The 22,165-nt window shown below is 41.9% G+C and overlaps 2 protein-coding genes and 1 pseudogene across 2 annotated transcripts; all 3 read right to left on the bottom strand.

The window, feature by feature from the left end:
- Positions 1 to 762: 762 nt before the first annotated feature.
- LOC137874694 (UDP-glucuronosyltransferase 2B15 pseudogene) lies at positions 763 to 10,486 on the bottom strand (annotated as a pseudogene).
- Positions 10,487 to 12,476: 1,990 nt separating this feature from the next.
- Positions 12,477 to 15,459, bottom strand: ponzr4 (plac8 onzin related protein 4). Its single transcript, XM_068713901.1, has 4 exons — positions 15,436 to 15,459; positions 14,830 to 14,946; positions 14,480 to 14,634; positions 12,477 to 13,811 (listed from the first exon to the last, which is right to left on the bottom strand). The coding sequence occupies exons 2-4, from the start codon at positions 14,933 to 14,935 to the stop codon at positions 13,689 to 13,691; spliced, it is 384 nt and encodes a 127-aa protein (XP_068570002.1). The 5' UTR covers positions 14,936 to 14,946; positions 15,436 to 15,459; the 3' UTR covers positions 12,477 to 13,688.
- A 1,164-nt stretch (positions 15,460 to 16,623) lies between these two features.
- On the bottom strand, positions 16,624 to 21,762 carry LOC137874925 (placenta-specific gene 8 protein-like). The gene is made up of 4 exons (XM_068713900.1): positions 21,598 to 21,762; positions 20,367 to 20,473; positions 20,021 to 20,175; positions 16,624 to 17,138 (listed from the first exon to the last, which is right to left on the bottom strand). Exons 2-4 carry the CDS (start codon positions 20,464 to 20,466, stop codon positions 16,971 to 16,973), a joined length of 423 nt encoding a protein of 140 aa, XP_068570001.1. The 5' UTR covers positions 20,467 to 20,473; positions 21,598 to 21,762; the 3' UTR covers positions 16,624 to 16,970.
- Between the last annotated feature and the right edge of the window lie 403 nt (positions 21,763 to 22,165).

Raw genomic sequence — 22,165 nt, 5'->3', positions numbered from 1 at the left:
ACTATTCAAGTTAACAGCCGACCACAGAGATGCAGCTTATGATCAGGGAAAGGCCTTTCATGAACCATACAGCAGTTCAATAGTTTTGTTCAGCCTTTATTATCAAACATAAGTTAATTTTACGTATGAAATCTTAGTCTCTATTAATATCTAGCACATGCAATTATTAAGTACTGACCACATTGAATGGGATGGAATGATAGGAAATTGTGTGCAATTATAAAAAACGTCAGACTGAATAAGGGACAAAAGTCTGGTCCTGGTACAAAAGGTTCATGAGAGAAAACATATGATATAGAGAATGCTGTTTTACAAAAGAGTTTTACATGGATTAGTCGGATTGTAAAAAAACAAAAAATTGTGTCTTAAATGTATGGTCCTTTAATAATGTATCAGCCACCGATGTTCTGAGAAGTGAAGTGACGCCGCTCAACGTTACATCTTTTACAGATTGACATGCTTGCATCACAAATTAGACACATTTGTCATTCACATTCATGAAAAAAAAGACTGTGTTACCCATTCCTTACAAAATTACTATTTTTTTTGCCTTTTAGTGGCTCAGCTGTTGTCAAACCTGGTGTGTACTTACTACTCTGCTAACATCGCCTAATGTTACTGTGTCACTGCAGTGTACCCTGTTCAATTGACAGCTGATTGGCAAATAAGCATTTTGTGTCAGAAGGGGGCGGGATGTCTGTGAATTTGATTGGATCTTAGAAGATTTCATTTGAGAAAAAAAGGCATCATAGTGACAGAAAATCAAATTCATCATGAAATCTTTATTTTTTTATGAGGAGTATATCCAACACCTTCAAAGGCTCAAATTTAATTTGACGAAGGTAAAGTAAAATTAAGTACAACAATTGCAAAATGTATATGCATCAAGATACACATTATATGTTGTCTGCAACTATTCAAATTTGCATTTCAACAGTTTGTTTGATAGCTAACACCGGCTGACACGGTGTTATTTTACGTCTATGTCTAGAAGTTGACCCAGTTATGCATCCCAATGAGAATTCTGGTTCTCCAGATTTTTTAAAGGGACAGGAATGTTGAAAATCCAGCAGGGGGAGACAGAAACACTTGAGACAAAGTTGAAGTCTAAACAAGTTGTTGTTTGTTTACAATTGTGTACACCACAATCTCACATTTTGTTTGTGTTGTGCACTGAAGTGATCTCATGATAAGACTCCATGTGTGTTTGCAGTACAATCTCTTTAAAGATACTGTATAGCATTCGTATAGTGTGTGACATTTCCCTTCATACATGCTTTTTACATAGAATGATGACAAAATGACTGTAGGCCATTATCATGTACACATTATGTTGGTATGTTTCTACAGACTGTTTTTGCTATAACATGCAACTTCTTGGCCAATGTGATTGCACAACTTACATACGTTTGTGAGCATTTTGTCAGCAGAGCCCTGCAGAAAAGAATAGATATTTAAAACATTTTAAAAAAGCATTTAGTAAAAAATTGATAATATGGTGTCCTATTATTTTCTTGAGGATTTAGATTTTGTCTCCACAGTCCATGATGTGAGCTCTCAGTAGGTTCCTCTTCATGCAAAGTGTTTGTTTGATACAGGAAGCAAGGAAACTCAGGGTGATCGGGCTGTCAGACAGCAGCTGTCACAATTTCTGTCTGTGAGATCTTTGATAAACCACTTTGAATGATATGATGGAATACTTATAAACAAATCCTTTGCAATATTTCAATTTGATGTAAATTACTAGAAATGCTTGAAAAGATCATCATGATTAATGTTCCAGATTAATTGTATTATTTCCAAACAGTTCCAGATGAATCCCCAGAACTAATGAATCTCCTTGTAACGAGCCATGACTTCTCGTAGGTATTTATTTTACATCTCTGGCAAAAGCATTTATATTACAAGATTGTCTGTATTTCCAACAAACATAATTTATAATATTCATTTTAAATAGTTAGAATATGAGACAGAAAGGTTTAAAAATTATAAATGAGAATCAGTCACTGTTAAATTCCACTTTTTTGTGGATGCTTGAGTGTTTATCCCCCAACAAACACTGGGTAGTCACTAAGCATGGCTTATGTTCCAATCCGTTACTCTGCTTTCATCTTCCTCCGGGACCTTCGGCAGCAGAGAATCTTACAGATAAAGACTGAAGCCCAGACTAAGACTCCAATAAGGGCCATAATGAAAACTGCCACATCCAGGCAGAAGTAGGAATACCAAGGAAGATTGAAACCTGCTGACTGCAGATGGGCTGCTCCTTTGTTCCGGATGACGTACTCAATCCAAAAGATGGCGGTGTCCATTGGAGACATTGGCCGGTCGCGGTGTAGCTGTGACAGACGCTGTATGTTGTCACGGTACGAGGGAGTCTCCAGGATGTCCTTGAGAGCCTCCAGGAAGTCTTCTTTGGTGATTGATTTGGCCTCCACCACCCGAGCTGCCCCGCGTACCTTCAGCCGGAGTAGGTTGTCGAACTGGTCAAAGTGCAGGGGCAGGCCCAGAACGGGAACGCCGTGGTAAATGGCCTCATACATGCCATTGGTTCCTCCGTGGGCTACAAAGGCACGAGTCTTGGGGTGTCCCAGGAGGTCTCTCTGAGGCAACCAGTCCACCAGCAGGGTATTGTTCCCCAGGGATGAAGGTCTTTCACCCACAAACCTCCACACCACCTTCTGAGGGAGTTGAGCAAAAGCAGCAGCGATGGCCTCTGTGGCCTCACGATGCATGGCCGACACCAGCGACCCCAAAGACATGACAACCACTCCATGCTCCCCGGAGCTCTGCATGAAGGCCTCCAGCTCAACGGAGAGGGAACGGGACTGTTTGCACTGGAACCCCCCTATGTAGACCACGTTGGGCATGGTGGGTCGAGGGAACTCAAAGACAAAATCTGTCCTCACCAGCCAGATATCAGCTGCCCGCTCCAACGACAGAAGGTCAGTCCCAGGAGGGAAATGCCGCCGGAACAGATCGGAGTAGGGAGGGTTAATGACAAAGTGGTGTTCAACAAAACTATAAAGATAATGCAACATATTCTTGGTTCGTTCCAGAAAATCCATCTGATCATGAAGTTCGCTTCCTGACACGGGGACATAGGAGACAGGAGAGGGAGCTATGATGTAATGGCCTTCCCCATTATTAATCCAGCGCACATTGAAAACCATTGGCAGCTTGAGATAACTACCCAGAAGAAACCCTAAAGTCATAGCAGGGTCCGTTAACATTAAGTCAAACTTGGCATCTTGCAGCTTCTTCATAAAAACATGGTCATCTAACAGTGTAGCAGCTGTTCTAGCAAGGATCTCATGGCCATTTCCCAACATGGATGTGATCAAGTGCTGTTGGCAGAAGGTGCTTATAAAAGGCGGCAACCGGCGGCATTCCATAGCATCTTGGAGCATTTTATCGTAGAAGTTCATGTCCAACTCATCCTGCAGCATGGTCACATTAATAGAGGTATAAATCGAAGAAGTGCTAGGGATGTACCAGCTGTTGGTAGATCGGAGCACAGTAATGTTGTGGCCTTTGGAGTGCAGCTCTCGGAGGATCACCTCCATGTTGATCCAGTGGCTGCCATCAGCAGGCACTACCAGAATCCTGCTGCCGCTGCAACAAGTGGGCCTGAGCAGTACCAAGCAGAGCCCTGTAAGGAATATGAGGATCACGCCAGACATTTCCCTGGGACAAGAGAGAGAAGATTAGACTTGTAAAACCCAGTAACTCTAAGGTACAGCTCATATTCAGTATCGTGTACGTCTAAACCTTGTTGTGACAAAAGAAAATAGCATGTCTTATTTGTGCTATAATAACCTTATCTAATTTTTGGTAATATGACAGTAGTTTGCACCAATTTCCAAGTGTTTTTTGTTTTTTTTAGATGCAGACCTTGTAGTCTGTGATATTCAGTAAGAGAAGGCAGATGCTGGAGATCATGTCACTAATGTCTGAAAATACTTAAGTTGACTTCAGCTTGAAATACATTTTATTCATATATTTATTTATTTATTTTGCAGTGGAAACACAGGCATTTCAGCATCGTTTTCGAAATGGTTTCCCCAGACTTAGTTACAACTCTGGGGGTCTTGCTATATCTCTCTCGTTCACACACATATCAAATTGACTTTAAAATTAACACTTACACATAAAGGTTTACATGATTATGGGTCAAAAAATGTAGTCAACACCTGTTTCTCACTCGTTCCCTCGGTTTCGTCGTTGTCTGTTCTCACACTCATAGCTCTGCTGGTGGCTGAAGTATCTGTCATACTGGAGAGCAATTAATGCTTTTGTTCCTTTAAAGTTTCTGTTTGTGGACTTCGCAATAGTTGTGCAGAACAAAATAAGCATTAATAAAGAAGGGAAAGTCCTCCGTTTTGTGTCCGTCGCCCTCCTCAAAGCCTCAAACCGTGACTTCAGACGATCGCTCTGGCTGATAACGCTGCTGGACACACAGCTCAATAGTCGCTCCAATAATAGCTGCTTCCTCTGGAAAAATGCAGACTTTAACTGCACAACAGCTGCTAGTAAAGGTCAGCAATGCTTGTAATCCATTGTCCATGTTAAATTAACCACTACTTAGTCAATAATCAAGGCTGTTTGTGAACTTTCGGGAAAAGGGTCACGTGATAGGAGCGTGACGTATCAGGGAAGGACACATCGTGAGTGCTAAGACCCAATGTAGTGTCAAACGCAGGTGTCTACGTCATCGTTTCCAAACGTATGTGTTTTCGCCCGTCCACACTACAAGGTAACCCTATAGCTTTCAAACCTATACGTCCTCAGAAGCATTTTCAAACATACACTTTTTCGGAGCTATAGAACTTGTTTGCTCAGTGTAAACATACCAAAGATATGCGTTTTTAAATGGAAATGTAGTAGTGTGGACATGGCCTAAGATAAGATCAAATAAGATAATCCTTTATTAGTCCCATGGTGGGGAAGTAAAGACAAAACAAAAAAACTAAACAAGTACAATAAATAGTCAAGAGTAAAGGTATAATAAATGAGTAAATCGCAAAAACAGGAGGAAAGTGTTTACACCGGCGGAAGTCCTCCACTAGCTCTTTGGTTTTCCCTGAGTTCATCTGGAGGCGGTTCTGCTTGCACCAGCCAATGAAGTCCTGGTTCAGTTCTCTGTATTCCTTGTCATCGCCGACCGTGATGAGGCCAACGATTGCAGAGTCGTCATAGAACTTTTGCAGGTGGCAGTTAGCAGAGTTGCGTGTGAAGTCTGAGGTGTATAGGGTGAAGAGGAAGGGAGCCAGAATGGTTTCTTGTGGGGCCCCCCATGCTGCAGGAAACCAGGTCAGACTCACACTCCCGTATCCGCACATACAGTGGATGGTTGGTGAGGTAGTCCAGGATCCATGCTGTCAGGTGGTGGCCCATCCCTTTCTGCTCCAGTTCCTCAGAAGCATGGGCTGAATGGTGTTGAGGGCACTGGGAGAAAAACATGATTCTCACAGTGCCTCCAGCCTTTTCCAGGTGAGAGTGGCATCTACAGTGGCTTGCAAAAGTATTCATACCCCTTGAACTTTTCCACATTTTGTCACATTACACGCCACAAACATAAATATATTTTATTGGAATTTTATGTGAAAGACCAACACAAAGTGTCACACAATTGTGAAGTACAAAGAAAATTATACATGATTTTAATTTTTTTTCACAAATAAAAAACTGAAAAGTGCAGTGTGCAAAAGTATTCAGCCCCCCTGAGTCAATACTTTGTGGAACCGCCTTTTGCTGCAATTACAGCTGCAAGTCTTTTGGGGTATGTCTCTATCAGCTTTGCACATTTAGAGACTGAGATTTTTGCCCATTCTTCTTTGCAAAACAGCTCAAGCTCAGTCAGATTAGATGGAGAGCGTTTGTGAATGGCGGTTTTCAGATCTTGCCACAGATTCTCGATGGGATTTAGGTCTGGACTTTGACTGGGCCATTCTAACACATGAATATGTTTTGTTTTAAACCATTCCATTGTAGCCCTGGCTTTATGTTTAGGGTCGTTGTCCTGCTGGAAGGTGAACCTCCGCCCCAGTCTCAAGTCTTTTGCAGACTCCAACAGGTTTTCTTCCAAGATTGCCCTGTATTTGGCTCCATCCATCTTCCCAGCAACTCTGACCAACTTCCCTGTCCCTGCTGAAAAGAAGCACCCCCAGAGCATAATGCTACCACCACCATGTTTGACAGTGGGGATGGTGTGTTCAGGGTGATGTGCAGTGTTAGGTTTCCGCCACACATAACGTTTAGCATTTAGGCCAAAAAGTTCAATTTTGGTCTCATCTGACCAGAGCACCTTCTTCCACATGTTTGCTGTGTCCCCCACATGGTTTCTGGCAAACTGCAAACGGCACTTCTTATGGTTTTCTTTTAACAATGGCTTTCTTCTTGCCACTCTTCCATAAAGGCCAGATTTGTGGAGTGCCAATAGTTGTCCTGTGGACAGATTCCCCCACCTGAGCTGTGGATCTCTGCAGTTCGTCCAGAGTCACCATGGGCCTCTTGGCTGCATCTCTTGTCAGTGCTCTCCTTGTTCGGCCTGTAAGTTTAGGTGGACGGCCGTGTCTTGGTAGGTTTGCAGTTGTGCCATACTCTTTCCATTTCCGGATAATGGATTGAACAGTGCTCCGTGAGATGTTCAAAGCTCGGGAAATCTTTTTATAGCCTAACCCTGCTTTAAACTTCTCCACAACTTTATCTCTGACCTGTCTGGTGTGTTCCTTGGACTTCATGGTCCTGTTTGCTCCCCAATATTTTCTTAACAAACCTCTGAGGCCGTCACAGAACAGCTGTATTTGTACTGAGATTAGATTACACACAGGTGGACTCTATTTAGTCATTAGGTCAACATTTAATCATTCAGCAGTCATCAGGCAACTTCTGAAGGCAATTGGTTGCACTCAGAGAAAAGAGGGCTGAATAATTTTGCACACTGCACTTTTCAGTTTTTTATTTGTGAAAAAAATTTAAAATCATGTATAATTTTCTTTGTACTTCACAATTGTGTGACACTTTGTGTTGGTCTTTCACATAAAATTCCAATAAAATATATTTATGTTTGTGGCGTGTAATGTGACAAAATGTGGAAAAGTTCAAGGGGTATGAATACTTTTGCAAGCCACTGTATGTAGAAGGTAGATGACAGCGTCATCCACCTCAATGCAAGGTTGGTAGGCGAACTGAAGTGGGTCCTATGATGCGCTCACCAGGGGGAGGAGATGGACAAGGACCAGCCTCTCCAGGGTCTTCATCAGGTGCGATGTCAGTGCCACCGGCCTGTAGCTGTTGAGGTCCTTGGGGTGCGATGTCTTTGGCAGTGGTACCACGCAGGATGTTTTAGAAGCCTTCAGCTGATGCCACCCAGACCTGCGGCCTTTCTCACCTTGATCTTCTTCAGTTCTTTCCTCATCTGGTTTATTTCGAGGGAAAAGTTGGGGTGGGGGGGGGGGGGGGGGGGTTGGGCATTGGACAGGAAGTGCAGTGTATGTGGAGGGTGGAAGGGAGCTTAATGTTGTGGGAAGGAGGGTTGGGCAAGGTGCAGACATGTACGGCGTGTCTGCATTTAGTTGTTTGTATTTCTTAACACCAGATACTGTATGTGTCCAAGCGTATTTCCTCTGGGACGATGAAGTCTAACTCATTTTATCGTAACCTGATGCCATATAAAAGTGGTTTTCCAATCTATCAATTTTCTGTAACACAATCAGTAACACGAAGAAGGGAAGGGTTGAAAGATGATTCATATAATTGATGTAAAAATCATTTAAAAGAGGAGTGTTATTGTGGTTTGCTACTATACTGCAGAGGGCCATGGACAGTATTTTCTAAGTATCTTATGCAGTACTGGATCACAGTGTGCTAGAGGCTATTTCAGCGCCATATGCATTTGGATATTCTGCTGTTTCGTCTAAGTGAGATATTACAGTTTTTCTTGATTGCTTTGACCTGCTTAAAGAAACTGGGATCCACTCGGTTTTCATCGTCACTGTCTCAGCAGAGCACAAGACACCTCTTGCAAATGTGTTAACCCTTTCTCATTGGATTGACACATTTTCCCCACCCTTTTGCAGAACAGTTAACACGGATGTCATTCAAGCCGTCCAAACTCCATTGTTTTAGCTATGGTAACCAAAAAGAAACCATCTGTTCCTAACTATTAGAAACTACCTACATCAGTATGAAATCACTGAAGCACCTGTTTGACACTCCTTCACACAAATCTTCAATTAGCAATCAGTCTGCAGGCCTTAAAAGGTGCAGCGTCTGGGTTGTTCTTTGCCAACATGGATGGAAGAGGTCTAAGGCAGTTGAGAGTGAGAGTAAGAGGTAGAGGGGTCTGAGGAAGAGGAGTCCGAGGAAGAGGTGGAGGTATAGTTGGAAGGGCTCAGGTTTCTGATGAAATTCGGGCAACTGTTATTGATCACGTTATCAATCATGGTCTTTCACTGAGAGAGGCTGGACAAAGAGTCCAACCTGTGCTAAACAGAAACACTGTTGCATCCATTGTCAGAATTTTTCGACAGGAAAATGGGTAATGTTGCTGTACAGTATATACAGAAATATCCTCAGTGATATACTTTATGTAATTGTTTTCTCACTCCCATTACATGTATTCTTTGTAGAATCCAAAGGCTACCATTCTCTGGTGGTAGAGGGAGAACTTTTAGTGCTGAGCAGGAGGCAGCTGTTGTGAACATGGTTGTGGCAAACAATGCCATAAGGCTGCGTGAAATCAGGGCAGCAGTGATCGCAGATCAGGGCATGTTTAGGAACATCAACAACGTGAGTGTGACCACCATTGACCGCATCCTAAGAAGGAACCATATGGCCATGAAGCGGCTCTATACAGTTCCATTTCAAAGGAACTCTGACGTTGTGAAGGAGGCCAGATGCCAATATGTGGAGGTAAGGAAACATTACTACAGTATACTGTAATGTCTTGTCATATCATGCAGTTACAGTCAACTGGAGTCACTTTTCATTGTCATTTTGCCTTTTTTTACTGAGAGAATAATGGAGCTTGAAGCTGAGGGGCCACATCATGTCTTCATTTATGTTGATGAAGCCGGCTTCAATCTCTGTAAAGTGAGGAGGCGTGGAAGGAACCTCATTGGGTACAGGGCCACTATCACAGTTCCAGGACAGAGGGGCGCCAACATAACCATGTGTGCTGCCATCTCCAATGATGGTGTCCTATGCCATATCCCCACTATTGGCCCATACAACACCGAGCGCCTCATAATATTCCTGAATGCACTTCATGACAGGCTGATCCCACCTGAGGAGAGAGGGCTGTTGAGGCCTGGCATGCCACTCTTCGTCATTATCTGGGACAATGTGGCGTTCCACCACTCTCGCCTTGTCAATGAGTGGTTTGCAGTACACCCTCGAATGATGATGCAGTTCCTTCCAGCATATTCCCCATTTTTGAATCCCATAGAGGAGTTCTTCAGTGCTTGGAGGTGGAAGGTTTATGATCACCGTCCCTATGAGCAGATGCCCTTGCTGAATGCAATGACTGCTGCTGCCCAAGAAATAGGTGCAGAGGAATGTCAAGGTTGGATAAGGCATGCAAGAAGATTTTTCCCTCGGTGCATTGCAAGAGAGGATATTGAATGTGATGTGGATGAGGCCATGTGGCCCCATCGTCAAGACAGAAGAGACTGAGTATCAATAGTGGCTATTTCTTATACTTTACTGTAATAGATTTTATTTGGGTTTACATGTATTTTGTGTAATATTTAAAGTATTTCAGTTTTCAGCCACAGTTTGAAAAAAGGAATCAATGGAATCAATAAAATTTGCATCAAAGCATTTCTGATTCTGGATCCAATTCTTTGCAAGAAGGCAAATTTGACAACAAATGGCACTGGCATGAAAGCTACGTACAGTAATTGGCTACAATGACAAGCAATGGTGCACTGATTCGCACTGAGTGCTGTATTTTGTATTTTGTTGTCCACTGTGTAATGGTTGATTGGAAGAGCTCATACACTTGTTTGCAAGTTGTGTTGTTTCAAGGCAAAATTTGCTTTTGTTGCATATTTTAAATGTTTTGGCACGGTTAGAGCCTTTTGCAAACAAAATGTGTCATTTCGACCATGAGTGCCACTGTTTCGGCCTGTGTGTTAACTGTTTTGAAAATGTGGAGTTTGAGTTGACTGCTGCATCAAAGCAATCAAGAAAAACTTAACATACTGTACCTGTTTATATTCTATTTTGGCATTCTGTAGCTTTCTTTCCTCCTTTTATGGCTATCTTATCAGCAGCTGGTTGTTAAACTACTGGATGTTAAAAGTGGCATAAAATGTGTTTAGCAAAAGTGTTTTGTTGTTAAATTGTTAAATTAAATATTAATCAAATGTCTCACCTGGATTTGTTGTGTCAAAATCCAGAAGTTTGGCTTCACCTCCCTGTCCTCTGAGAGCCAGGATATTATGTGAGATCTGTGTTTCCACACAGCTTAATTTTTACACACAGGCCCTATTCTAACAGGTCAAAGTCCAGTATGTGGGTTATAAGTTACTACCAAAGTTATGTGTATTGTTAAGAGAAAAGGTCAATATTAAAGGCATGAAGTAAGTATGATAAAGTGCATTTTAATTTATTTGAGTAATCCTACATTTTGCATTTGTCTTAATTGTGTCAAATAATTTTAATGTCTTTCTCTTGACATGAGAAAATCTGTGCAAAGTAAAGTTTTAGTTTTTTGCCCAATCAACATATTGTGTCTCAATGCAAAGTGACTCATCAGTTTAGTCCCACTCAGCTCCTGATTGCTGCTCATTTCACATCTTTGGATGATGTTTTCCTGGTAGATTCTATCAGACTCTCTCACATGCAAGTTCAATGCGCTGACTTTACAATCGGCTTGTTGAGGAAACTTCAGGGAGAACTAGGTAACAATCCAAACTTGGATACAGTCAGAGTGTGTGAGACGGGAGTTGCAGGGAACGAGGGAAGGAGGAAGCAGCAAGGTCACACAGCAGAGGGAATAATAAAGTGAGCATTGGTGATTACAACAACAGCAAGAGTTACAGTTCAACAGTCATATCAGTGAGCCGCAGCCTTTCCCTCCTCTCCTCTGCCTCTGTGGAGTTGTATAAACCTGAACCAAAATGTGGCGCTGCTCAACGTTACATTTTTTACGAATTGACACGCTTGCATCACAAATTAGACACATTTGTCATTCACATACATGGAAAAAAAAAAGATTGTTACCCATTCCTGAAAAAAATAGTATGTTTTTACCCGGCTATTGTTGCTCTTGGCCCTCTTTCTCTGGTGTGTGTGTGTGTGTGTGTGTGTGTGTGTGTGTGTGTGTGTGTGTGTGTGTGTGTGTGTGTGTGTGTGTGTGTGTGTGTGTGTGTGTGTGTGTGTGTGAGTGTGTGTGTGTGTGTGTGTGTGTGAGTGAGAGACTTATGCTACCTTTAGGGACACATTTCAGACCAAAGACAAGTTAATATGAGAAGGTGTGTGTCTAACTGGAGACCAAAGTCATGTCCCCATTTGGGAAATAGCTGGTTTTTGGGTCAATGGGTTAAAGGTTAGGTTAAGGTTAGGCAAGCAGTGGTGGGTAAGTCCCCAGGAAATGAATGTAAGTCAATGTAATGTCCTTAAATGTGACCTCAGTAAACGTGTGTGTGTGTGTGTAAGCTCCTCCCTTATGGAAGCTAGGTCAAGCAAAGTCAAGTGTGGCATGTAATCACAACAGACTACGAAGTCTAAAAACTGAATTGATCCCATGTGAACTCATTCGCATTTGTCTCGGAGCTGCTCCGTGTTGGCAGTTGACTTAAGTCTTGACTACAGCCCAAGTTAAAAGTTTAAAGTCAATGGTCACTTTGACAACATTTGCATGCACCGGTGGAAGGCAAACACACAGGAGGTGTAATGAAAACACCTCATAACAGACTTAGAGACATCTAAATCATGGAGGCAGCCACGGATGCTGGCGCCCCACAGGTTGGGCTGGACAGCACTCAGAGTCGCAGACTGAGGCTGCTGGATGAATACATGCTTTGCCATGGTGATAACCCAAATACGGAAAGGCCTGCGATTGAAAACATTTATTACCGTTTTTCCCTCATGGGAATCTTTCTATATTCAGTGCACCCTTTCAAAGTTGACCTCAAGCCCAAATATCTGAACAATGCTTCTGGGACGCTCGCTGGTTCAAAACCTTTCCTTCCTTCAATTGTTCTGTGTCATGATATGGCTCATTTCAGTCCTCATGACAGTGTTCACACCATTTACTCACATGCCTAGCACGTACTATGACTGTTATATCAAAACATCCTCCTCATCTACAAGCCTATTGTTCTTATATTTCTCGTGCGACAATGTTTACTTTTTTTTATTTTAACTTTATTTTAATTAACACTTGTCTGATGTCAGACACCGATTTGATCACATGACGCAAAAGCTGGCATTTAACACTTCTAGGCATGTATTAACCTTGGCAGATACCGTGCATAGGACAGAGCACACTGAGATTTATTGTGTTGAACTTCAGACGTACTTTGAGTTTTATTGCATTGTTGACTCATATGTGATAAAAATACTAGGAACAGACTGAATGATTCAGGGACATAAATAAGAAGAATGTATGATTTATCACAAATGCATCTATAGCTTCCTCGAACTAAGAATTACAGTATACTCTAATAGTTAGTTGTACAGCATAACCAGTCTGTACAGTATATAACCTGATCTTCGCACACCTAGGTGTCCAGGAAAAAAGCGTTGAGTGTGCAGTGCTGTTAGCACTTTGCCACATCACTGCTTTGAGCTTAAGGATAGAATCAGAATGCTAACATGCTCACAGGGACAATGCTAACGGACTGATGTTACTGTAAGCAGGTCATTTTTTTTTTTACCAAGTTCACCACTGTTGTTTAGCATATTAACAAAGTAGGCAGCAGGCCTGCAGCTGAGACTGATTGGAATGTTATTTGTTTTGCAGTTATTTGGTCAAAAGTGTTAATTGTCAACCTTGTGGTGGCACTTTAGGAGAAGTCAGAAGTTCACCAAAGTCAGAGGGATCCATCCTTTGAGGACCATGAATCCCTCTACCAAGTTTCAATCCAATAGTTGTTGAGAAATCTCCGTCTGGACCAAAATAGGAGAGAGTTCAACATTGTCACCCCTTGACCCACGCCACCAGCATGTCTGTAAATCCATGCCTACACATTATGTCTTATGAAGAGCTGTGTTTCAGTATGGCCGCCGTCTTTGTTTTTTCATATAATAAGTGAAATCGAGCCCATATACAAACATATAAATACTTCTAAAGAATAACAACCAATACAAAGACAAATCAACAATTATCCAAAAGGAACATATGAAACAAACATCTTGAAAGTGAAGGAAAACAAGTAAAAAAACAAAAGCATTCCTTATGTAATTTTAAAGATGTATGTGTGAAATCTGTGTGCAATGTCAGTAACCCCAGTTCATACCACTACTGTCACTGCTAAGTTATCATTTATATCTGTTAATATAACACAAAGTGTGTGCTTATCTTTTCTTTCCGTCATCAAGTGATGCAACATTTATGACCCTCATGTGCTGATCTTCAATCAGTTGCTCAGCGACATTCCACAGAGGCAGCCATGCTTGAATCAGCAACGCATCACACGCAGCGATGATGCTGGGGCGAATTCAGCATTTTGTTCTTATCTGGCGGCCATGCTGATGAAGGTTATGGGATTCTGCCTTGTTTTGATCTCTCTTGCTATTTGACACCAGGTGCAGGGCCCACAGCAGCAGGAGTACACACAGTCCCTGCAAACTGTACCCTGTGGAGACAGAGACACAGTTAAGAGGGGTTAGACATGCAATAGTCAAAGGAAAAAAAACAAATGCTTTCTACGTGCAAGTAGCGATACCAGGAGCCAAGCACTGCACTAGTTTTGTATAATACTAACCTGTTGTCATTGCCAGCTCGTCACATACTGACCCCTATAGGCGTCACTTTCTAACACTGGGTAGTCCAGGGTGTCAAACAACAAAACCACTTAGTTTGGTTCCGGAAAACATTGTGGTTAGGGTCGAAATTACTGCGTTTGAAAAATGAAAGTGAAACGGAACGTTGCAAACACAAAGACAGCAACACATTGTTGGTTTCTCACGTGACTCAAACAGCGGCCTCCTGGGTCAAAGTGCTGTGGTTTTTTGTCCCATCAATCCCCCCCCCCCCCCCCCCCCCCAGCACTTGCTCTGAGCGTCCATTACTGACGCAGATGAGTTTACATTGTAGTTACTCGAAAAAGACCTTATGTGTGAGTATCAGGCGGCGAGGGCTGTGACAGAGCGTATTTGACACCCTGGGACTGATAATACTGTACAGCTGATTTTTGGGCTACAGACATTAATCCCGTTAAAGTATACCTCAAAAAATCTGATGAACAGTGAAGGCAATAGTGACTTTTATGCGGTTACAGTTAGGTTAGCGTAGCGTCCGTACCTCAATGCCATAGCGTTGGCGTACTGACACCCTGAGGGCTGTGGTCATAGGAGGGATGAGTCCATAAGCGTCCAGCAGAGGTAAACATAGACACTCCCCGGCCTCATGTGCTGTCTTACAGGTGAAGCAGGGAAGACACCAAAAGGCGAGGCAGCCTGAAATAAAAGGCAGGAATGTGCTCATCTAAAAGGTTTCACAGCTGGACAACATCAGTCACTGAGGTCATGGCCAAACATCTCTTATTGGGCTGGAAAGCCTCTTAAAGGTGTACACACATTATTGTTGCACTCAAGAAAAGAATGTTTGTGATTTGATATCTGACAGTCTGACATAAAAAGAAGTACACATACACTGCGGCAGGTCTTGGAAGCAATCACAGATGCCAGAGGTCCATTGGTTGGATGCACTGGTCATGATGAAGGGCCTGGGTTGGGACATGACCATCCTTTCAGACATGGCTTAAGCTTCTGACAAAAAACACACATTACAGTACCTGTCAATACCAAATCTTTGCGGTAAATGATACCATTAAACATTGACTTAACTATTTATGCATGAAAAGAAGGAGCATGCATTAGTGATTTGTTACGTCTGTGCTTCCTCGTGCATGTTCAATCCAACTGGATTGTATGAATTAAGCATTGAGGGAAGAAAAGGGGATATTCCCATGGATCCTGAACACAGGGTATTATTTTGACTGCAGCAACATTATATTTGATTGATTTGATTGATTATATTTACGCATTTTTTTAAGATTGCATATCCGTGGAGAAAGTGTGTGTTTGTGGTCCATTTTCATAATTCATTAAAACACAAGTCTTGGAGATCAGACATGGTTTTTTTAAATAATTTCTTTTGATTTTTTTATGTTATAAATTATTATCAGGGCTAGCGTTCTTCTTTGCTAAAAGTACAACACAATTCGGAATAAATTAGAATTCAGTGGATTGTCTTACCTTACTGTGAGTGGCATTCAGTGAAGGGATGGATTTGCAGTGTGGCATCTTATAGACTCGCTGCAGTGCAGTGAACGTGACAGGACAGCACAGGATGCATGTCACTGACCGGTCTGTCCAGTCTGACTTGCGTCCATACCTTTGGCAGTCAGACATCAGATAATCTGACCGTCACGCATCCTTTTAAATCTCAGACGTCATCGTGCCACAAAATGCACATTACCTCATCTTTAAAGGGTGTAACTCAACTCTGTTCTTAGACAGAGGTGAGTGATAAGAACAAAAGAGACACACAGTGGCTCTGCGCCTTTCTTTGAATGTTACAATCTTGAGTTGAATCAGAAAAATAATACATATTTTAAACATGCTGCATTATCACATCAATTTCCAGGTTCCATATGTTGTTTCAATAATTGTGCTTCATGTTTCTTTTAGTGTGTTAGCGATAAAAATGAACTGTAAAGGAGCAGCAGCTATACTTAAAAAGAAAAGCAGCACAAGGGTTAATCATATTTAGAAATGTGCATACAGTAATTTGTCTTTGTAAACATGTGGCAAGATCAAACTTAAAGATGGAGACTGTATAGACTTTGTGTAATGCTACTGTTTGTAATCATCAGGGTGCTGTGGTACTGTTCCTTGCCTTAACTCCATCAATAAAACAACAAAATATACTTTATTGCAAGTAAAAGTCGTGCATTCTAACTCTGTAAAAGTACAGAAGTATTATCAACTAAATGTATTATACTGAAGTATCAAAAGTAAAAGTACTCATTCTGCCGAAAATGGGCCACTTTGAAAGATATTTAGCTACATATGAGATTTTTAGATTGGAGTTAGCTGGTTACTAAAATATGTTCATCCAGTAGTTCTCAACGTGGGGTTTGGCCCCCAGCAAGGAGTCACAGGATACATCTGAGGGGCCATGAGATGATTAATTGGAGTAGAAAGTAGAAAAAACTAAATTCTCATTTTCAGCTTTTTTGTGAACAATAGGATTTTCTTATCCTTTACCTTTTAGGGCCTCAAAAAGTTCCATCCCTTTTTCAAATTACTGACAACTCATTGACATAATAACAAAAAGGCCCCGACTAGACAATGCTTCTTGTAATATGTTACAGGGCAAAAAAGTTGGGAATCACTGGTTCATACAATGAATTGTATTTCATAAAATTATGGAATGTTTATTTTAATATGTAAAATGTTAATCTGATGAATGACAATTTGAGTAAAAAGTACAATAGTTCCCTCTGAAATGAAGTGGAGTAGAAGTAGAAAAGTAGAATAAAAGTACAGTACATGAGCAAATGTACTTCATTAATTCCCACCATGAAAGAATGCTCATTCTCATTTTTATCACTTAATTAATTTTGGGAAAAACTGAACTTTCCTCTCTGTGGGACAGATCGGGTCCCCTCTGAATCCTCTAAAGGCAACAGGGAGTGGTTGCAGAGGAAGTGTGATTAAATCAACTCCCGTACACTGGAGGGCAGGCTGCAGCAGAGCACAGAAGACAGGAGTGCTGCATTTATGGTCTAGACCAAGTGCGCCCCCTGCAGGGAGGTCAGAGCAGTGTATCTGGCTGAGGAAGAGGAAGAGGAGGAGGCGTGGGATGCTGCTCTTCTCTTCAGTTCTCTGGAGATCTGGAGCCAAGATAGCGGATAGCAGCAGCATCCATACAGGCAGTCGCTCCACACACTCCCCTGTAAGACACGCAGAGCGGCCTGAACACAGGTGGGAGGCTTGAACAAAAGGTGAACATTTGCATTTAGGTGCAAAAAAATACATTTTTACTGATATGCAATGCAGCAGATCTGTTTCATTTGCCTGTTGTACTATGATACACTTTGTAATTTGCAGTATTACATGAAGTTAGTTTGAAGAGAATCTGCTGTATCATTTAGTAGTAGTTTAGTTGTAATTTAACATTCATTGTTTATGTTTCAAAAGACCAAATTAGCAATAAAGTAGTAATGTATAATACGGCAGCTTGAAGTTCATAGAAGGCAATGTCAGTGTAACAGTAATAATCAAGCTCTTCTGCTTCAGTTAATATCCTCTCCCTGAGGACACTGAGTTTCTTGCAGCCAAGTCTTTGCTCTTAGCAACAGCAACCAGGATAAAGAGCTTGTCAGTAATGTCAAGATGGAAATGTTAGTGGGTGAGATTTGATAAATCAATAAAGTCTGAGAAACACCGAGAAGGCAGATCCATTTGCAGCCTCAGCATGTGACTTCTCAGCAATGTAACTTTTGTCACTTTTGATTTCTCTGTCTTACTTTTGCATCATCGCTGTCATGCCCAAACAATATTCTTACGTAATATGTAACAAGTATATAATATCAAAAACATAAATTGTTGCATTGCAATCTATGAATTTAATGTTGGACGTGACATAACCTACAAAATAATCTCTCCACCCAACAAGCATCTTTACAGGTCTGAGGATCTGACTGCAACTTGTTGAGTCTCATGCAACTGTGCTAGAAGTAGCAAAAACAATCTTTGTGTTTACATTGCTTTCTTGAGCAACAGACCTGGGATCTGCTCAATAGCACACTTTCTCTCTGCTGCGCTGGCTCTCTCATGGATTCAATGTGGGAGGGTGACAACGTTAACTAAAATTATCACTACGCCCCCGAACATCATTACAGGTCTGTAAATCTGAACGCAACGTGCAACTTTGGGATTAGAAGTACCGCAATAAACATAAACAAACAAAAAGGTACAAAAGCATAAATACAACAAATTGAATTAAAAAGGAGCAAAGTTCTAAAGTTTGGTGTGAAAAATCACCAAAAGTAAAGCCCTTCTGGCAGCTCTGTGCCGTAGGCCTATATGTTTGCTTAGGGCTTAATGCTGACGTCAACATGCTAACAGAGGCTACTCATAATTAAATGATGAATACATTGCTGATTAGAATAATTTTTTGTCCAGTTCAGTTCAAAGACTTGATTTTGTAGTTCATTTTTATCTAAGCTAAGCATTCGCATCACTGTGTGTGTGCTTCAAGCTAAATGCTAACGACAGCAGGCTCAGAGATGATGCCAACATGCTGGTATTAAGCAGGTGCAACGTTTACCATGTTTAACATGCTGAACACAAAGTGCAGCCGAGACTGATGGAGAATAGCATTAGTGTTCAGGTATTTGATAATATACCAAAGTATAAGACAAACAAAAATTTTGATCCGATGATGGAGCGAGACGAAAAGTTAACGGATCAGCAGAGTTGACCGTGAGCGTCTGAATCAAAGTTGATGGGAACCAATGTATGAATATGCAAATGAGTGAAGTAACTAGACTGAATCCACAGTTTTATTCTCGTGATACACCACTGTTACAGCATTGTCTCCCTCCACCCATGAGAGAGAGTTTGCGCTACAAACAGCCTACATGCTGTGACTTGTTTTCATAAGAACTTCTGGCACCTTCCTAGCTCATGCTCTGCGGTATTGACAGCGATCCACAGCCCACTCCACCTCCAGAGAAGCCAACATTACCAACCACCTCCTTCTCTCCGATGGCAGCGCTCCAGCTTCTGCCTGCCTGGCCTCCAACCACTCCCACCTCCTGCCTTATCTCTTCTTCTCTTCACTGTCCCAGAAACACTCCGCTTATCCAACATCAGACTCGCACAACTTGGCCCCGGTATGTGCTGTTTGCATGTCGAACATCTGTTCGGCATTGGTTACGTGCAGTGATCAGTGACCCGATGTCTATTGAGATCTGTGCTTGTGCAGGCAGGTGTGTGAGTGTTTAGTGTGGACAAGCAGTGGGTGGGCAGCCTGAGCAGCTTGCTGTATCTTAAATGCACTTACAGCTAGTTGTTTATTCATTAAGTTATTTATGGCTATAGTGCAGATTTATAAATTTGCATCCTCAGCATATATTTGAGCTTCATCTGATGTCACTGCATAGACTCCAAACATTGTTTGCATTGCTTAAGTAATAACCTGTGTCATTAGGCACACCTGCGTGATGTTGCAGCTATTTCCCCCGCGTGCTGTTATTGTGTTTCATCACTAAAGCGTCTTCGTCTTCTCAGCAGCAATCCTAATTATCCAAAGCTCCAGCGGCTCTGTGTTATTGAGCTGGGCACACAGTGAACGCAATCTGCTGCATTGTTCACGACATCACAGCGACAGGGGCCACTCTACTTGGCTGAAAGAATTTAGTCTCACATTTAACTCTCACATTCCCAACTCCAGCTACAGAGAAACAGTAAAACACTTGTTTGTTCACAGTCACTTCTTCTTCACCCTCTCTGATCGATTGAAGTTCAGCTTTGTTCACTGGCAATTCCAATCAAGTTTTGTTCAAACAAGGTGGCAGCGTCCTCATAAACGTTGAGGACAGAAAGACAGTGGCGGCAGGGGCGGAGTCAGATGTGTTAACATTCAGGGCTCAGCCCAAACCAAGTGGGGGGGTCTGGGGGCATCCTCACTCGCTGAGATTGTTTTTCCCATTTACAGCATGCACTATTTTGTAAGCCATGTGATATTAGAATGCCTAAACATATATTTGGGTCTCAATCAGGTTTACATTCCCCAACAAGATGTCAAATCCTATCTGTGCTGTATTACCGGTATGCCGTATCGTTCCCTGACAGACGCCCGCATGGCGAGAGAGGCCGGTGGTACGCAGCCGATACAGTCCAGCAGGGGCAGGCAGGGACAGGAGCCCACTGCACTGGTCACCTTACAGGTAAACACTGGGAGGCAGCACAGGGCAAAGCAGCCTACACACACACACACACACACACACACACACACACACACACACACACACACACTAGATTAACTCACAGTACACAAAAACCTAATGTTTTATCATTTCAGGAAAGCATTTTTTTTTGTATTCAGCATAGACAGAAAATGTTTAAATCTCATCATATTTTCATAGCATACTGTATTATGTTTGAACACTTACAGTCTCCCATGTCTTTATGGCACTCACACAGGCCAGTACTCCATTGACCTTTCTCCTGAACCCTGCTCTCCGGCTGGACCTGGACCACCTGTCGAGACATAGCTGGGCTGGCCATCCACGACCATGAAGGAGAGGTGGGGTTATGTTATGGTTGTGATGCTAGTCCTACACATTGTTCACATAAAGAACACATCTATTCTAACTTGTGAAAAGCCTCAGTTACCAATGGGTTCCCCTTATATGTTGTACTTTTAACATACAATGCCTATTCCACTCTGGGTTAAACATTGTAGACTCTTCTAATCAAATACATTAGATCAACTAATTTTTTTATCATGAATTCAATGTGATGCATTCATCAGTCTTAAATTGCCTACATTCAGAGCCAATTCAGAGCATGTAACCCTGAACTCAACTTAAAATGAAGAGCTAAATATCCAACTAATGAGTACTAACATTGTTAGCCTTTTAGATTTCCCCCAGCATACATTGCATTTGGTTAGAATTCTCAAGAATATATTATTAGTTTGTAATTTGAAGGAAAGGAGGTAAATGTAGTGGAGAAGTATAAAGTAGCGAGAAATTGATATCCTCAAGTTCAGTACAAATACCTCAAAATTGTATTTGCATTTGAATGCATCACTTAGATTGTTTGATGTCAACACTTCCTGATTTTCAGGAAGTGCCAGGAAGAGTTTCCTCCAAAACATATCTAGCAAAATAAATAATTAGTTAATATTACTAACATTGAGTTGCTATCTGATCTACTTGTTTGCATCCAAGTGAATACTCGGCCTGCAGTGCTGCTATCTGCCCCCTGCAATCTAAAAAACTACACATTAACACCAGTTCGGAAAAAAAAAGAGGATACAAGGCAGCAAACTTTGCATCCGTGACCCATAATTCTGACCAAAGCCAACATCCACAGGAAACCATTATCTCAGTCAAAAGTTAAGCTCAACCAACCAGTGAGGTGCTTGCTCAGGACAAACGTCCACGCCCCTCACTCACTACGGATTAAACACCTCTGTCTCCTGACCCGAGTTATTCTTTAGCTCTGCTCCTCAGCTCCAAACCTGGAGGAGAGCAAGGTTCCTCCAGAGCTTTCCCTTTTTCTGGTACATGCGTGGCTCAGAGCCAGCCTGCTGTACTCTGAAGAATGATTTACACCAGTGGAGTTTAACTGGAAATATGTAACCAGAGCTGTTTTTATAAAGAATAGATGACTTACCCGTCTGAGGGTTCAGTGGCCAAAATCCCAGGAAAAACAAGTACACTTTTGTTCAGTACTATGAGACGTTTCCTCTCTTTCTGTCTTCTCACTTTGACGTTCACGTGTGTGTGTGTGTGTGTGTGTGTGTGTGTGTGTGTGTGTGTGTGTGTGTGTGTGTGTGTGTGTGTGTGCGCGTGCGTGCGCGCGCGCGCGCGCGTGCGTGCGTGCGTGCGTGTGTGTGTGTGCCCTTTGCTTGACTGCAGTGTTTTGGGGTAAATATGAAAAGGTGGGTAAACAAGGCAATGTGCTCCCATGACAGTTAACTCTGCTGACCTGTGGTGTTTTGTTCAGAGACCTCGGTGAGAGATAAGTTGATGTCAGAAAACATGTCTGAGTTACACCACTGGACACTCCTGATGTGTTCCAGTTGAGTAAGAGACACGAAGAAATCACAAAATGTCATCAGGCAGCACTTGTAGATAAAACTGTGTATCATAGCATTGAGAGTATTAATAGGAATTACAGATTTTCTTTTATTTATTTTTAAGTGAGCTATGCTGAGTGTGCTCTTCTTAGGATTCTGCTT

This window comes from Cebidichthys violaceus, unplaced genomic scaffold, assembly GCF_023349555.1.
Source record: "Cebidichthys violaceus isolate CVI_PGR_0920_01 unplaced genomic scaffold, fCebVio1.0.p SCAF_19, whole genome shotgun sequence".
Taxonomy (NCBI): domain Eukaryota; kingdom Metazoa; phylum Chordata; class Actinopteri; order Perciformes; family Stichaeidae; genus Cebidichthys; species Cebidichthys violaceus.
The sequence above is the reverse complement of the archived record's forward strand: the minus strand, read 5'-3'. Positions and strand labels throughout refer to the sequence as shown.

What these genes read in the sequence shown, in the direction of transcription:
- ponzr4 (XM_068713901.1), bottom strand. Translation starts at nt 14,935, where the DNA reads ATGTCTGAAAGGATGGTCATGTCCCAACCCAGGCCCTTCATCATGACC. An exon ending in CTTCCAAGACCTGCCGCAGT is followed by an intron (nt 14,635 to 14,829) that starts GTATGTGTACTT and finishes CTTTTATTTCAG; the next exon opens with GCTGCCTCGCCTTTTGGTGT. An exon ending in GCCAACGCTATGGCATTGAG is followed by an intron (nt 13,812 to 14,479) that starts GTACGGACGCTA and finishes CTGTCTCCACAG; the next exon opens with GGTACAGTTTGCAGGGACTG.
- LOC137874925 (XM_068713900.1), bottom strand. Translation starts at nt 20,466, where the DNA reads ATGTCTCGACAGGTGGTCCAGGTCCAGCCGGAGAGCAGGGTTCAGGAG. An exon ending in CCATAAAGACATGGGAGACT is followed by an intron (nt 20,176 to 20,366) that starts GTAAGTGTTCAA and finishes GTGTGTGTGTAG; the next exon opens with GCTGCTTTGCCCTGTGCTGC. An exon ending in GGGAACGATACGGCATACCG is followed by an intron (nt 17,139 to 20,020) that starts GTAATACAGCAC and finishes CGTGTCTTACAG; the next exon opens with GGGAGTGTGTGGAGCGACTG.